At 45.3% G+C, this 18,002-nt stretch overlaps 1 protein-coding gene across 1 annotated transcript; it reads right to left on the bottom strand.

Annotated features, from left to right (window-relative positions):
- Positions 1-3,438: 3,438 nt before the first annotated feature.
- LOC128408634 (neurofilament medium polypeptide-like) lies at positions 3,439-15,959 on the bottom strand. The gene is made up of 2 exons (XM_053378607.1): positions 15,683-15,959; positions 3,439-4,848 (listed from the first exon to the last, which is right to left on the bottom strand). Exons 1-2 carry the CDS (start codon positions 15,756-15,758, stop codon positions 3,965-3,967), a joined length of 960 nt encoding a protein of 319 aa, XP_053234582.1. The 5' UTR covers positions 15,759-15,959; the 3' UTR covers positions 3,439-3,964.
- Positions 15,960-18,002: the final 2,043 nt, after the last annotated feature.

The following is an 18,002-nucleotide window of genomic DNA, read 5'->3' as shown; positions in this document are numbered from 1 at the left end:
GATGATATATAATGAGCTTTTAAAAATGTTCAAAATACTTTTGTTAAGAAGCCAGAATCCATTTTTATTAGGAATTTTAGGTGCTGAGGTACCAAGGGAGTACAAAAGACTATTAATGTATGCGACGATGGCCAGGATGCTCTTAGCCCAAAGATGGAAGGAAGACACAACACCTACAAGAGAAGATTGGACAGCAAAATTGATGGACTATGCTGAGATGGCCAAAATGACTGGAAAAATCAGGAATCACGACGATAAAAACTTTAATAAGGATTGGGGGAAATCTGTAATATATTTGACAGAGCACTGTGAACAGTTAAAAACATTGGCAGCATTGAAATAACACTTGCAATGTGAAAATGACTATAGGAGAAAATAGAGTTTTATGGATAAATGGAGGATAACATGATATGCAGTGAAAATGGTTATTAGTGGACTCCGCAAGTAGGGAGGATGGAAGTCCGAGAATTCAGAGAATTCTATATCTTTTGATTTATTTTTTTCTGTGAATGTAAAACCAAATTGTAAAACCAATAAAAATTATTATTTTTAAAAAGACAGGGAGCCCCCAGTAGGGGGAGCCAGAGCCCAGGACAGGCAGAGTTTGATGCCCATCTTCTTCCCTGCAGAATTCTGCAAGGGCAACACTGAGACTTAAGGAGGATAAGGAAGCAGATAGGCCATGCCAGGAAGGCAGGCCAGTGGGAGGTACCGTATTTTTCGCTCTATTGGACGCACCGGACCATAGGACGCACCGGACCATAGGAGGGGGAGAATAGGGGGGAATTTTATTGTTCTCCCCCTCAAAAACAAGGTGCGTTCAAGGTGCGTTTAAGAGCAGGACAGGGAACAGCGCAAAGGCTGCGCGCAGCCTTGCCACTGTTCCCCGAGCTTGTGGGGCTGGCGGTGGGGGGAAGCGCTGCTTTCCCCCACCGCCAGCCTCAAAGATCCCTGAAGCCTTTGGAGTGCAGCTGCACCCCAAAGGCTTGAGGCTTCAGGGGCATCCTTTGTAGCCTCCGTAGGGCGGCAGGGTGCCTTCACCCCGCCGCCCTGTGGAGGCTATGCGCAGCCATCCCGAAGCTGGAACAGCGAGACGGAGGGCTGCGCAGCGCCCCGTCTCGCTGTTTTGGCTTCAGGGACAGCAGGCTGCTATCTGCAAGCCTTGGGAGCCCGGTGGGAATTCCCGCCGGGCTCCGCAGGCTTGCGGAGAGCTGCCCGAAGCCTGGGGTGCACAGCGCCACGCTTCCCGGGCTTCGGGCTGCAGGCAGCTATCCGCAAGCCTGCAGAGCCCAGCGGGAGTTCCCGCCGGGATCCGCAGGGTTGCGGATAGCTTCCTTAAGCCTGGAACGCGAGAGGGGTTGGTGCGCACTGACCCAACCTCGCTCTCCAGGCTTCAGCGAAAGCCTGCATTCGCTCCATAGGACGCACACACTTTTCCTCTTCATTTTTGGAGGGGGAAAAGTGCGTCCTATAGAGCGAAAAATATGGTACATGAAGGCAGACAGAGGTTGATGGGGGCAGGGCCCCATTCGCTCCAGTGGACCAGCCTCCATTGTCAAAATACCACCATTTATGCCACCACTAATTTAGCCAGCTAGCCCTGCTGATCATCTAATGTTTATTGGATGGATTTTCCCCCAAAATTGATTTTTGATTCTGAATTTATTGTTATTCACGTTTTATACTGTATTTTATGCTGTTTTTTGTTGCATCAAGTAAGTGTTTTAAATTTGTTGTTAGCCGCTCTGAGCCCGGTTTTCTGAATCAGGAAGGGTGGGGTATAAATAAAAAAAATTGTTGTTGTTGTTGTTGTTGTTGTGTACTTAAGTTTTTCAAGCAGGTTATGGTTTCTACACATAAGCAAAATGCATTCCACAACTAGGTGCTGCTTACGTCATATATATATATATATATGTAATGTTCTGATAATCTTAAATTTAACTGGAAGCTTTGCTCGAGAAATGGGTGTGTTTTATCATGAGGAGAAAAGGAAAACTGCAAGCACTCCCTTACTGAACCAAGATCTAGCTTCTGTGGTAACATCCACCTCCCTTACTTACCGTACTTCTTGCTGCAAGCCAATTCCTCTTGAAACTCGTCCCACTCTCTCCACACACACACACCCAACACCTCCTAAACCTTGCATAGCACTCCAGAGGCTCATCGTCTGGTACCAATAAGAACCACCTGATTCCTTAAACAATCGTTGACGTCTTCAGAGGAGACCCCTGTTAGTGGTACCCGACGGCTCAGACATTCATGGCTTGTATCCACCAAGAGCCATGTCTGTGTTCAATATTCTGTGGAATTTCCCTCCCAGTTGAAGACAGACTTGGTGAACTTCCAGCACTTGGGGAAGATTTTTTAAATTTTCATTTCAGCAGTCATTTTCCTTAAGGTGTCCCCCCCCCCCGATTTCCTGATTATATTTTAACTGATTTTATTATTATATTGCATCCCTATTGTGCACTGTTTTATACAGTAATATAAGGTATGCTAGTGACTAAAATTGTGGAAACCTTTTGGGAAAAGTGTATTTCTGAGGTTTGATGGCTCATAACACCACTTTTTTGGGAGTAATACCATACACACACACACACATATATATATCTCGATGTAATGCCATATATATATATATATATATATATATATATATATATGCATGCAAAGATAATTTAATGAAGAATTTAATGCAATAAAGTTTGTTCCATTATCTGTATTCTATCAAAAGATATAGCCAAATAACCAGAAAAAGGAAGCACAACTTCCTTAGGTTGATATGTAATAGCTTTCCTTCATTTGAATGTAGCCAATGAGGATGGGCGTTTAGAGAGCCAATCAGGTGTTATGAGCCATCAAACCTCGGAAATACACTTGTTCCAAAAGGTTTCCACAATTTTGGCCACTAGTGTATATAAAATAAATAAATAAAATAGTGAGGTCATGACCAAGGTGAGATTTGAATCTGGGACATTTCTCCCACAAACACACACACACATACCCTGCAACTTTTCTCCAATGTAAATAGGGATGTCTTCTTGTTGCTGCTGCTGTTATATTACTACTTATACCCCGCCCATCTGACTGGGTTCCTCCAGCCTCTCTATAAAGGGCTGCCTTCGGATGGCTTGGGAGTCAGATAACTCTACACCCTCCAACATTTCTCCAATGAAAATAGGGACATCCTATGGAAAAGCGGGACATTCTGGGATCAAATCAGAAACTGGGACGGCTTCTGTAAATCTGAAACTGTCCCTGGAAAACAGGGAAACCTGGAGGGTCTGCACACACACATGACAAAAGAACCTATGATGTTGTCTCTCTTATTCTCCTCGCCATTTATTTTGCCCTCTATTCTACCACAGTACCCCCAAATCCCAGTGGTGGTTGTTCTTGTCTCTTGAACCTTGACTACAGATTCAGGCTCCACACAGGTAGTAGTAACCAAACAGGTTTATTAAGCAAGGTGATATACAGCTTTTTGGCAGTGCTCTTTATACAAGCCTGCAGCAGATTCCTAGCTTAATGAAGATGGGGGGAAATCTGGAGGCTGGGCTGTACTTAAGGAAACAAAGCAGAGTTGATTCACTATGCCCAAATACAGTTAGGGATAGATAAGTCTGCCCACTAAGATAAGGCAGCGTTTCTGTTCACGCGTAGATTTGGGATGTGCGAATTGGCAGGCTCCAATTCAAATGGAAACCAAATTGAATTTCTCCTCCGATCCCTAAGTACGACACACCTTTGTGTAGCTCTTGGGTAGATGCAGTATTAAATTGCCAAATGAAAAACAGTGTGTTTTTAAAAGCATATATTGTGCTTACTTTTTATATCTTGTCAGTAATAAGAAATAGAGGTGATCTCAAGGAGAAATAGGAGGTTGGGGGAATGAGACTCCCGACCAGCCTTCCTTTTTCGTTTTCCTCATTCTCCAAAAAGGTGAGGACTGCTTGGCTGTGCCTGCTTAATAAAATCTCTCTTCTGAGTCTGGGACTTCTGGGAGAGAAGGCTGGCTTGTCTGAGGAGGTTCAGGTATGGTTGGTTGGGCAGTAGAGGCTGACACTTCTGGCAGAGATGGGGAGGAAAGGACTTCAGATCCAGTGGGCTGGGGAGAGGCGGGGGATATTTGTAGGGCTGGCTGTGGAGAAGTAGGCAGATAAGATCTCCTGCCAGCTGGCTTGGGATCCTCCAGCAGTTTCTTCAGGTCAGGAAACCAAGAAAAGAAGTCATCCGGTGAGGGAGCCTCAGAATTTTCTGGCGTGCTAGAAAACGCTTTCAGCAAGGGCCCCAAGATTTTGGGCAGGTCGGTAAACAAAAAGGAATCCTCGTCAACTGGCTTCCCTTCTTCAGCTGCCTCCTCCTCTTCAGCGGCTCTCTTGGCAACCAGCCTAATGAAGTTAAGAGCATCGTCGTCACTCGACATCATTTCCTCCACCTCTTCCTCTTCCAGCTCCTCACCAGCTCTCTTGGCAATGAGACTGATAAAGTTAAGGGCATCATCGAGGTCAGTTGGGTCTACCCCTTCCAAAATGTTGGTTTCCGCTCGCCTGTTCTCCTTTGGGGACACTTCCACGTTACTCGCTCCCTCCTCGTTGGCGTCTTCTTTCATGGTGTCTTTTGGGGACTCGGTTGCGCCTACTTTGTCAAGTGAAACGGTCCCATCGTATTCCAGGGAGTCGTCATCACGGTCGGCCTCATCATAATCCATTTTAGGCTCATTGGCATCGATCTCGTTTTCATCCAGGGCCTCCTCCTTCTCAAGGGTACCGGCCACCGATGGATTAGCCACGCTGAGGGATACAGGAGCGCTTGTTGCAGCAGTGCTTCGAAGGCTCATACATGTCACACCTGGGAAGGGACCACAAAGAGGAGAGATTGTGAAATGGTAGGCCTATAAACTGAGACACCCATGCCACATGCCCAAGCCCAATTTGTACATTACGGAGGTTTTTTAGGGACATATGAGGAAACACCATTAGCCAAAGAACAAACAAGCAGTATACTCCCAGAGATCTGCTCTGTACCACGTGATTTCTCTGAATATGCAGGTTCCTTTCCTCTTGCTTCATCTAAGGTGTTGCTCCTGTTGCTGCCTCAGGCAGCCGCCCACACACCAATGACTCCCAAGGGATTGAGAGTTTAAGTGCAGGCCTCACCCTATTTGTATGGCAAAGGACAGGTGACAATGTTTCCTTATCCATCTATCTCCATATCAGTCCTATGATCAGGTGTTGTTCCCATTTAACTCCTAAACAGACACCTGTGTTGCAATATAGACAAGCTGAACAAAATAACGCAACACGATGGCCAATAACAATGGCACTAAACACTATTTATAGACTAATACAAATGATCAGAAAATGCAACCAAAGTCTCTAAATCTTCTTCACCAACTGGAATAATTCAAAATTAAAATAAATACATAATCTGTCACCAAATATCACCGGAACAGAGTTCACGGATAACCAATCTGTTTTGTTCAATGCTTCATCAGCCAATCTTGATCAATTCTTCACCAGCCAGACTTGTAACTACAGTATCATATGACCACTGATCCAGAGCGTATTTTCTACAGTGTTTATATTTACTTACATGTAAGATTGGCTTGTTAAGAAATTGAACTGCATCCTTCTCATATTAATTCTTACAAGTCTGGCTGATGAAGAATTGATCAAGACTGGCTGAAGAAGATTTAGAGACTTTGGTTGCAATTTCTGATCATTTGTATTAGCCTATAAATAGTGTTTAGTGCCATTGTTATTGGCCATCGTGTTGTGATATTTCGTTCAGTTCCCATTTAACTGGCTGGACCACATACCAAGTCAGGCCACTGGTCCATCTCAGGTGTTCTGATATGGGGCTTTCGTGGTCCTACCTGGAGATGCTAAGGGATGAAGCTGGGACCGTCTGCATGCAAAGCAGATGTTCTACACTGAGCTATAGTCCTTCCAAAACAAAACAGACCTGCAAGTCTTACATGCCCGTTCAGTAAATCTATAGCAGAGCTGGATTTCAATTGTGCTGTCTCTAAGTCCAAGCACAGTTATACTGTGCATGAGTCTTTCTCATTGGCTGATTTCTACATCCAGGAATATTTCAGGCTGTTTAGGAAAATAAACAGGGTTAAAAAGAACTTCCCAGTATGCGAAATCAAGTTGCCATTGGCATTGTTTCCTCTGAGTAACAGCACTGCATAATCCCAGTGAAGTGGCTCTTAAGTGTTTCGCAGGTAGAAAATCAACAGGTACAGTTGCACCTCCTTGCTGGGAAAACTACATCTCCTCGATATCTGCCTAAAATGTGGATACTAAAGGCACAGGAGCGCTACTAGCAAAATCAGGCAGAAATTCAACCAGCTGAGAATTTCCCTATTACTCTCTCAGTGGTGAAGTTGAAGCTTAACCTGTTGGATTGGCCTGGCCCCAAGAGATTAAATGCACAGAAGCCCCTCCCAAAAATCAAGGTGACTTCTGACTTATCTTGAAATGGTAAATGAGTTATTTGTTCATTTAAATATTTCACGTACCACACTTTCCTAATAATACCACACCATATAAAACTACAGTACAATAATAACAAAATCATCAATAAATACTGGTTGGTAATACAAAAGACCTGACTGAACAATACCAATTGTTGTTTATTAAAGCTTTTTTATTCGTAGCTTTATAATAAAAGACAAAACCAGTGAAACAGAACAAACCAAAATCCACAACTAAGAAATAGCAGTACTGTATAAATGAGCTTCTTCACATTAAGATAAGTCTGCCATATGTCCGGGTTCTCCCAGACACGTACGGGATTTTCACTGAATTGGTAAAATGCCCGGGGAAACCCCTGACGTAGGACAAGTAGGGCAGTATACTTTTAAGAGCCATGTAAACAGAGGCAAGAATAATTTCTGCCAAACATCTACTGTCAAGGAGTTACGCAGGGCAGCAGAGCTCGCCCCGGCAAAGACGCAGTCCCCAAACCTCTTATTTATTCAGATCTTAATAGAAGGAAGCACAGCCGTCAATAATTTTAATTGTATGTCTCAAAACGATCCAGCTCTGCCCTGAAACCAATTAAATTGTTTGTCACCTTCAGCACACCTTTGCTGGAATGCAGAATTCATAGCTGAGGGATGAAAGCTGTTATTGCTTCATATAGAAGGAATGGGGGGACCTGGGGTCCTTCAGGTGTGGTTAGACTCCAACTCCCATCAGCCCTAGAGCCAGCATGGCCAATGGTTAGCGATGATGAGAGTTTACTTTTTTTGTCCACTGAAATATATATATATATATATATATATATATATATATATATATATATATATATATGTGTGTGTGTGGGATGAGGAGGGTTTGAAAGCAACAGCACCTAGAGGTTCTCTGCTCATGAACTACAAGATATGCATGAAAATAAGATGATTCAGAATGGGAGGCTTGCTTTATTATTATTTAAAGAAAACTCCCCATTTTTTTAATTCTTTAAAAAGATAATTTTGAAATGCTTATTGAATAAATTTATACCCCATCTTCCCTCGCAAAGGAGCCCAAGGCAGAAAACAGATGGTTAAGGAACCTAAATCCTGCCTTGCATTATACAACCTTCTCATCCAAGCAAAAATTAGCATATATTGAACCAGGTTGCAAGGGTTTAGGGAGCATGTGAGAATCAAGTTGCCCCAGAGACCCCTCTGCAATAACGATAGATTGATCAGCCTGCTTCAAGTCTGTGTCTGCTTCACGCGTGTTTCTTCAAAAGTCTGCTCCAATCAATTCCCACTGTAATCTCAAATTTTAAAATCTCCACAAAAATGCATTTTTAAAGATGTAATCAAAATTGTATGTTGATGCATATTTATTCGCAATACATGCATTTTTAAAAATATTTTTATCCCGAACTACCCATTTTAATGAGTTCCCATGCATTGCTTGAGCTGAGAACTGAACTGTGATATTCAGAGAACGGAAAAATCCAAAGGATAAGTACATACATTCCTATCCGTGCACGAGTTCCTGGAAGCGCAGGTCAAGTTTCTCAAGCCCCCTACCTTGAAATCACTCTCACAGAGTTCAAGCCGTACGTGCCTATTTCTTGCAAGGGTCAAGCTCTGACAACGAGAGTTCTGCAGCTCTGCAGAAACAGCCAAAATTCCACACAGTGTGGAATGACCAGCACTCTGCGATGTCATCCGAAAACGTCCCCTCCAATCCCTGGGGCCATTTTGAACTTGAAAGTACCTAAATCACTTTGGAGAGAATCTTTGTTCCAACCCCAGGCCTATACAGCGGTACCTCAGGTTAAGTACTTAATTCATTCCGGAGGTCCGTTCTTAACCTGAAACTGTTCTTAACCTGAAGCACCACTTTAGCTAATGGGGCCTCCTGCTGCCGCTGCGCCACCGGAGCATGAGTTCTGTTCTCATCCTGAAGCAAAGTTCTTAAACCAAGGTACTATTTCTGGGTTAGCGGAGTCTGTAACCTGAAGCGTATGTAACCTGAAGCGTATGTAACCCGAGGTACCACTGTATGTGAATCAAAGGTTACTCTGCTTAAACTAAGCTTTGATGTGCATCCCCCTACCTTTCAACATTGGGCCCAGGATGCCTTAAGGACAGCCCTCATTGGGCAAAAGATTCTTGCTTTGCAGGGGGTTGGACTAGATGGCCCCCGTGGTCCCTTCCAACTCTACAATTCTAGGGCTAGGTCTATGCCTTTCCTACAAATGTCCTAAAGCGATGAGTTAGATCATCATTGGGGAACACTACTGCTGGTCTTCCATGGACCAGAAGCACAACTCACGCAATAGGCCCAACTTTCTGGAACTCCTTCCCAAGAAAAATCAGACAGGCGCCGTCCCTGCTAAGTTTCCGGCCTGGCTAGGTTAAACAGACTTTGTTTCAGGAGGCCTCTGCGCTACGAGCATTGTTCTAATGTTTTCTATTTTCTGATGTTTTAAATTTTGTCTCTTTTATGTTTTTTTTGCGGGGGTTGTAAGGGATATAGCTTTCTTAAATAAATACATCAGTGGGCTGTTGTACTCTGCACACGCTTGACAAACCCTCACCGTGATCAACTCCTGGCCGGAAACCTATGTCCCCATTGTGGAAGGACGTGTGGATCCAGAATTGGCCTCCACAGTCACTTACGGACTCACTCTTAAGACCGTGTTTATGAAAGACAATCTTACTCGGCTACGAGTGATCGCCAAAGAAGAAGACACTCTCTGCAACAAGGGTTGTCATATTGTTGTTGTCGTCGTGTTCCTTTCTTAAGAAAATAATTAAATATATATATATATATATTCCTTTTGGGGGGGAAATGATGAATAAGTGGATAAATTGGTGGAGATTTCTTCTTATGCTTTGAAAGGAAGCATTTTTAACAAAATGGAGGAGAGGCAAGGCTGAGCTAGTATTCATTTGCAAGTAGGCATGCTTGTCATTTCAGGTGTTCACCCTGTGGCTGAGGGCTGTGATGTGAGCTTTCTTCTGACGTTGCAAATCAGCCAGAAATAATGACATTCAAGGCAGGCACTCCTAAATCCCCATCAACTTCAAAGGAAAGGCTGCATATACATTCTTCGCTCTTTTAGCAAAGTTGTTTTTTTTATTTGGCTGGTTTCTGTCTTAGTCTAGATAGAAATTATAACCAGTCATTTTGGCATGTGATGGCTTAGCAAAGCAGATTGATTTTTATATAAGGATTATGGGTTGTATCCAACGTTAGCCATACTCCAGGCTTGATTATTGTAACTCACTCAACGTGGGGCTGCCCTTGAGACTGACCCAGAAACTCCAGCCTCCCCATGGAGGACCGTATGATCTTCAAATAAAAACATCTTGGAGATCCCGGGCCGCAGGAGGTTAGGCTGGCCTCAACCAGAGCTAGGGCTTTTTCGGCTGTGGCCCTGATCTGGTGGAAGGCTCTGCCACAAGAGACTAGAGCCCTGTGGGACTTGACATCTTTCCGCAGGGCCTGCAAGACAGAGCTGTTCCACCAGGCCTTTGGCCAAGGCACAATCTTGTTGTGGTCCCAGAATGCTAGAATTGCCACAACACAGAACTGTGGGAAGGATGGGTGAATGCCTTGCCAACCTGTCATCTCTCATCCAGGAGGACTGTCCCTCTCGCCCACATCACTGTTTAAATTCAAATTAAGGGCTTCTGATCATAACAGCAGCAGAAGAAACTGAACCGAGTTCAGTAAAACCATGGGCCAACGCTTACTTGGAATGCGTCAGAACCAGGGAGGCAGGAGCACTTCATTCTTCAGGAATCTTGATGTGAATGAACTTGATCTGCAACTCCCAGAGTAACGTCAACATTGGAGCACAGACACGATTTGGACTTTTCCCTTCTCTGCATTTTGCAGCACAGTTCTGGGCTTTTAGAATTGTGTACTGGCTGAGAAAATGCTTTCAAAAATACAGTGGAACCTCGGTTTTCGAACATAATCCGTTCCGGAAGACCGTTCAACTTTCGAAATGTTTGAAAACCGAGGGTCAATGGGCAACTGGCAAAATCCATTGGGGAAAGAATGGAAAAACATACAGTGGAAGCCGTTCTACAGTGGTACCTCGGGTTAAGTACTTAATTCGTTCCAGAGGTCCGTTCTTAACCTGAAACTGTTCTTAACCTGAAGCACCACTTTAGCTAATGGGGCCTCCCGCTGCTGCCGCGCTGCCGGAGCACAATTTCTGTTCTCAACCTGAAGCAAACTTCTTAACCCAAGGTATTATTTCTGGGTTTGCGGAGTCTGTAACCTGAAGCGTATGTAACCTGAGGTACCACTGTACTTCTGAGGTGCGTTCGAAAATGGAAGCAATTATTTCCGGGTTTACAGCATTCAGGTTCCAAATCGTTCAGCTTCCGAGACACTAAAAAACCAAGGTTCCACTGTAGATATTTAAAATTCAATTTTTCAGACTGTAAAGGTAAAGGTAAAGGGACCCCTGACCATTAGGTCCAGTTGTGTCCAACTCTGCGGTTGCAGTGCTCATCTCGCTTTATTGGCCGAGGGAGCCAGCGTACAGCTTCCGGGTCATGTAGCCAGCATAACTAAGCCGCTTCTGGCGAACCAGAGCAGCATACGGAAACGCCGTTTACCTTCCCACTGAAGCGGTACCTATTTATCTACTTGCACTTTGACGTGCTTTCGAACTGCTAGGTTGGCAGGAGCAGGGACCGAACAACGGGAGCGCACCCCGTCACGGGGATTGGAACCGCCGACCTTCTGACCGGCAAGTCCTAGGCTCTGTGGTTTAACCCACAGCGCTACCCGCGTCCCTTCCAGACAGACTGTAGATTAATGCAAAAAGGGAAAGGGGTCCGAATGGACTAATGAATGAACACATATCCAACTAACACAGACAGGAAACAGAATGATCCGTTGATCCTTATTGCATTTTTGTGAGTTTCCCACAAGCATCTGGTTGGTCACTGTGAGAACAGGATGCTGGCCTGACCTAGCTCTTATCCTTGATCACAACATAGGCTGAATGCCAGCGTCTGCGCATCCCACAGAGTGTTGCTTGAATGGCAGCACCCATGTACCAAATTTGTAGTGCTCGTAAAGACCCATAGCGAATGGTTCTTGATGGAGGATAGCGTTTGAACATGGGTTACTAACATCTTGGCAGGCATTAAACTCGTTAAATGTCTTCAGCTTGGCCACTCTCTTTCAAACTCGCCAACTTCAAAGGGGTAATTATGGGTTAGAACTAGAGATGGATGATACCTTGGGCACACTCGAGAAGCAATCTAGTTTCACCAGTCTAACAAACTCGGCTAGTACTTCTCCTCTTTTTGGGGGACAGAAACTCTGCAGGCCCAGAGCCATGCATGATATGCCAGCTCAGACACAGGTAGATGTGGCCCCACAGCACTGGCCACATGATGCAACTTCTTTGCTGAAGCTAAGAAGGTTGGGGTTAGGACAGTGTCTGAGTAGGAGACCACTTGGGACTTCTTTATGTACCCTCCAACACAACTTTAACAAAAATCAGGATGCATGTCTTTTGGTGTGGCGCTCTTGTAGGAGCCAGCACCACCTCATCCCTATAATAATACAGTGGTACCTCGGGTTAAGAACTTAATTCGTTCTGGAGGTCCGTTCTTAACCTGAAACTGTTCTTAACCTGAAGCACCACTTTAGCTAATGGGGCTTCCTGCTGCCACAGCACCACCGCTGCACGATTTTTGTTCTCATCCTGAAGCATTTCTTAACCTGAGGTACTATTTCTGGGTTAGCAGAGTCTGTAACCTGAAGCGTCTGTAACCCGAGGTACCACTGTAATTTTATTATTTATACCCTGCCTATCTGGCTGGGTTTCCGCAGCCACTCTGGGCAGCTCCCAGCAGAACAGTAAAAACACAATAAAAAATCAGACATGAAAAACTTCCCTAAACAGGGCTGCCTTCAGATGTCTTCTAAAAGTCAGATAGTTGTTTATTTCCTTGACATCTGACGGGAGCGGGTTCCACAAGGAGGGCGCCACTACTGAAAAGGACATACCGGGATCAAATTAGAAATTGGGATGGCTTCTGTAATTCCACGAATGTCCTGAGCAAATGGGGACAGTTTGAGGGTATGGGTGCCATGGAAGAAAGATATAAATAAGCAATGGCAACCATGTTGACCAGCTGATTTGACAACAGCAGACGGGAAGCAGACAGCGGCCATGGAGGTTTGGCACCTGCACACGTCCTCCTTGGGAGAGATGCTTCCTGGTTGCTCAGCAGACTCTAGAAGGTCTGCCTGAGATCTTCTTCTGAATTCCATTCCTCACCCCCCAACATCAACCTCAGGGGAAACCTTTTCCACAGCACTTCCTAGAACTGTAGAGTTGGAAGGTACCACAAGGGTCATTTAGTCCAACTATAACCAACATTCTTTACAATCGGTATCGGCTCATCTCTAGATTCGGAGAAGTCTTGGGCAAGATGTATTAGGTGGGCCCACTTTAATATTGCCTGTTTTTGCTTTCCTGCTCCCACTGGGAACAAGAGGCTGGTGCTCAATGTCCTCATTCTTGCCACTGCTTGCATGCGAGGAGCGGGCAGGTGAAGAGGCATTGAAGAGGAGCACATCCAAGAGACTTCAGGAGTTGGTAGAAGGCCCTGTGCAGAGAAGTGGCCCTACCAAATGCCCAATAATACCGATGCTTGATGCAATCATTGTTTGCAATTCTTACAAATTTAATTCTTACGACAACCTTCTAGGTTAGGTCGGGGGAGGCTGTCCAGTGAGCATCATAATTGAACTTGGATATTAACCTCCCCTCCCTCCCTGTGCAGACGGAAGCAGCAACCCCCTGAACAGATGCAGCGACTGGCCAAAGATCACCCAGTGAGCCTCATGGCTGAGTGGAGATTTGAACCCTGGTCTTCCAGGTCTGGTGCTCTAACCACTACACCACACAACTGCATGACCTAGATCAGGGGCGGCCAACTCCCAAGAGACTGCGATCTACTCACAGAGTTAAAAACTGGCAGTGATCTACCCCCTTTTGGGGGTTCAGGTCAAAGTTGTTGAGTTTTTTCAGGGAGAAGGTAAAATGTTGAGCTTTTTTAAGGGGAGCCACAGTTGTTCAGCTTCTTTGGGGGAAGCCAGTGATCTACCAGTGATCTACCGCAGACATCCAGTCATCTACCAGTAGATCACGATCTACCTGTTGAACATGCCTGACCTAGATGAAGTCAAGTACTTCTAACCCTCACTGATTTACATCTAAAGGTTAATAAGCATCTCTCTCTCTCTCTCTCTCACACACACACACACACACACACACACATTTACATTGTTAAAATCCTTTTTCACCCATCTGGAATAGCTATGGATGAGTTACGTAAATCTATTTTACACATTTGCTTCTTTAAAATAAAACATTTCTCTGACAAACAGGTATGCTGATTGCTTACCCGGCCTCATGAAATATTGGCTACAATTCCTTCAGCATCTCTCCACACTGGGGGCCTAAGCTGTGGCTCTCAGAGGTGCTGCTGAACTACAATTCCCCTTTACCCCTGACCATTGGGCCAGGCTGGCTGGAGCTGATGGGAATTGGGAGTCCAAAAAGATTTAGGGGGCACAGTTTAGACCCACCCCCTTGTTCTAAATTTGCAGGCAGTGGGGAATGAAGAACAGCATCAGCGTTTGAATCAACTCAGCATTCCCTCCAGCATCCTAACCTGCCGGGACACAGGACCATTTTTTCCTAACATAGTTCTTAAGCATTGTCGTGTCTAGTCCTATATTTCAAACCAGCTACTAGGGTAACTCATAGACAGGCTCCATTTTTTTCCCAGCCTAATCAAAGTAAATCCTACTTCTTTCCAGAAGACAAAGCCATTGCAGGGCCTGACTTTGGTAATATGGCACTCTGAGCAAGAACAACATTTGCATCTCTGCCCCCCCCCCAAAAAAATATATTTCTTCTTTTCACAATAATTGCTTTGGGTACTGTTGCTTTTTATGGAGATTCTCAGTAGATACCCATATAAATACAGTGGTACCTCGGGTTACAGGTGCTTCAGGTTACATACACTTCAGGTTACAGACTCCGCTAACCCAGAAATAGTACCTCGAGTTAAGAACTTTGCTTCAGGATGAGAACAGAAATCGCTCATGGCGGCGTGGCGGCAGCAGGAGGCCCCATTAGCTAAAGTGGTACCTCAGGTTAAGAACCGTTTCAGGTTAAGAACGGACCTCCAGAACGAATTAAGTTCTTAACCTGAGGTACCACTGTATAGGATGATGATGATGATGATGATGATGATGATGATGATGATATACCCCCTCCGTTCAGTGCCTTGTATGGGGGAAATCTCTGCACTGCCCAAAATCCACCACTGGCCATTGTTACAGTATTGGGAGGCTGGTGGCAGGAGGAACCACGGAACTGCTCAACACTGTTTCCTTGTGACATTACTGGCTGTAGCACCATCTTTTGCGTGACTTAAAGGGCCTTTTTCTCCCCCATCCCACCCCCAACCTGGCTGGATCCCACATCATCCTGGGAAGCAAAACAGACCAGAGAAACAGCCTTTGTTGCTGGGAGCTAAAAGCAGTCAGAAAGCAGCTCTACTTTCTTCCATAATCTGTTACAGCAAAACCAAGAAAGGGTCTTAAAGGTAAAGGTAAAGGGACCCCTGACCATTAGGTCCAGTCGTGATCAACTCTGGGGTTGCGGCGCTCATCTCGCTCTATAGACCGAGGGAGCCGGCATACAGCTTCCGGGTCATGTGGCCAGCATGACTAAGCCGCTTCTGGCAAACTAGAGCAGCGCATGGAAACGCTGTTTACCTTCCCACCGGAGCGGTACCTATTTATCTACTTGCACTTTGATGTGCTTTCGAACTGCTAGGTTGGCAGGAGCAGGGACCGAGCAACGGGAGCTCACCCCGTCGCGGGGATTTGAGTCCTAGGCTCTGTGGTTTAACCCACAGCGCACCTGCGTCCTGGCAAGAAAGGGTCTTACGGCTCCTTAAAAGACTAACAACACGATCCTAACTGTGGAAATACTACTGAATCTTGGGTAAGTGGAGCTAGAATTGCAGCCCATTAGATTTCACAAGCTCCTACACACTGCAATGAATGTGCTAATGTTTAAGGAGCCACAAAACTCTTCATAGTCCTGTTTTATTATGTTCCTTCCCACCCCACCCCCTGGGACCACCCTGTCAGTCACCTACCTTGAAGAAGAAGAACCACTGCCAAGACGAAGGCAGATTTCACCCCCAGGGGCATCCTGCCCGAACTGAGCTTCATCTTTTCTGTTTTGGCAAGTTCAGGACCCCGCTTCGTAAGTCAGGACCGGCTCCGCGCAGAGAAAATTGCTCCAGACGTTCTCAAAAAGTGGGGGTGCCGCTTATATCCTTGCTAATGGGATGAAGGGCTGGGTTTCCCAGACTGCCAGGGCGTGGTGTGTTCCTATCACCTGCAAGGAAGCGCCTTCCCTGATGTTTCAACAGAGCAGACGCAATGTTTGGAGAGCATCCTCCTAAAGGGAATTTGGCAAGAGGCGACAGGAATGACGAAAGGAGCCCTGCCAATGGAATTGTTTGGGAATGGAATTATTGTAGCATGCATTGGCAAGAACGTTAAGGAGAGCTCAGCCGTGTCGAGCCCAGCCCTGGTTGGTCCAGCATCAAGTTCTCCAGGTGGCCAATCAGATGCCCATCGTAAGTCCACAAGCAGAGGCGGATTTAGGGGAGCCCAACCAGTTTGGTTGGGATGCGGGTGGCGCTGTGGGTTAAACCACAGAGCCTAGGACTTGCTGATCAGAAGGTCAGCAGTTCAAATCCCCGCGACGGGAGCTCTTGCTTGGTCCCCGCTCCTGCCAACCTAGCAGTTCGAAAGCACGTCAAAGTGCAAGTAGATAAATAGGTACTGCTTCGGCAGGAAGGTAAACGGTGTTTCCGTGCACTGCTCTGGTTCACCAGAAGCGGCTTAGTCATGCTCGCCACAAGACCCAGAAGCTGTACACCGGCTCCCTCGACCAATAAAGCAAGATGAGCGCTGCAACCCCAGAGTCGGTCACGACTGGACCTAATGGTCAGGGGTCCCTTTACCTTTACTAACCAGTTTGGTCACTGGGGTGCCACAACTATTATGTAGAATGGAAGACAAGAGGCGAGGGGGGACCCAAATTTTGCTATCGCATAGGGCGCCACTGAAATTTGAGGGGCCCCCCCCAAAAAATCCACTAGTATGACCCAGGTACAACAGTATTCTCTCCACTTGTGGTTCTCAGCAACTGGCTTGAGAGGAATACTTGAGAGGGAGAACACAGGCATCATGGCTATTGGCCATCAATAGTTTTAGCCTTCATAAATTGGCTCAACGCTTCAATCTGCAGAACCTGAAATTCTGTGAGTAACTCACAATGTCTGTTCTGCATTTGGTCATGCCTTTTGTGCGGGAGCATCTGCACTTTGGAACTCCCTGCCTAGTGACATTCATTAGGAAGGTGTCATCTTTGTATTCTTTTAGACACCAGCTGAAAAGCTTTCTATTTAGGTGGGCCCATCCAGACTATTGTGTTGTGTTGTGTTATTTTTTAAAAAGCATGCTTTATTATTGCACGTCTTACAGCATTATTTTTGTTTTTAGATATTCTTAACGGTTCCCGAAATGTTTTAAAATTGCATTTGTACTGCAGTTGTGTTTGCTGCCCTGGGCTTCATTGGCAAGAAGGGTGATATAGACATTTAACAAACAAACAAACAAACAAACAAACGAAAACAGCCCTCTTTTAAAGCGGCAGTGAATTACATAGCTTAACTATGGGTGTGGTCGTAATCCTGTTTACCGCGCACTCCCTGCATTCTCCTGGTGTGTACACCAAAATGGAAACAACTCTGACACTATTGAAGCTGTGCTGATGTGAACAGTGAGCGATGAAAACCTGTGAAACACAGTGGGGGGGAGGTGGAACCTCACTGCCCCCTAAGGCAGCAATGTGAACACAGCCTTTGTGCTCTGCATTAACAAGTGCTTTCTTTTGTCTATCTTGAATCTTCCAAAATTCAGCTTAATTGGATGACACTGAGTTCTGGTATCATCATCTTCATCATAAAACCTTTATTGGCATCACATACAAACATTCAGAATAAATAAGCCAGTGCGATCTCATCACCATTTCAACAATACAGTCATTTGCCAAAGGGAAGAAGAGGCGAGCAATCTATTTCATCTCTGTGGGTCTCCAGCAAGGGCAGGATCCTGTAGCGTACTTCAGCGACAAAAAATCAAATAGAGGAACTTAGCTACTGTCTTGTTGAGCTCCTGGTTTCTCCCCTGTAATAAGAAGCGTATAACCTCTGTCTCTGGTACATAGATGGTCTAGAAATTGTTGGCGGAGATCATCATACATTTTACATTTAAGGGCCATGTGAGCTAGAGTTTCCACCAGGTGGGCATCGCATAGGCAGATCCTATCTCCTTCTACCATACCTGCAAACCTACACCAAAGGAAGTATTATGAGAGAAGTAGAAAAAACTTTTCTCTTT

Source organism: Podarcis raffonei, chromosome 2, assembly GCF_027172205.1.
Source record: "Podarcis raffonei isolate rPodRaf1 chromosome 2, rPodRaf1.pri, whole genome shotgun sequence".
Taxonomy (NCBI): Eukaryota; Metazoa; Chordata; class Lepidosauria; order Squamata; family Lacertidae; genus Podarcis; species Podarcis raffonei.
This window is presented reverse-complemented; position numbering and strand designations above follow the sequence as displayed.

Coding starts and splice junctions, on each gene's coding strand:
- LOC128408634 (XM_053378607.1), bottom strand. CDS start 15,758: ATGAAGCTCAGTTCGGGCAGGATGCCCCTGGGGGTGAAATCTGCCTTC. Junction 4,849..15,682: donor AGTGGTTCTTCTTCTTCAAG/GTAGGTGACTGA, acceptor GTCCCTTCCCAG/GTGTGACATGTATGAGCCTT.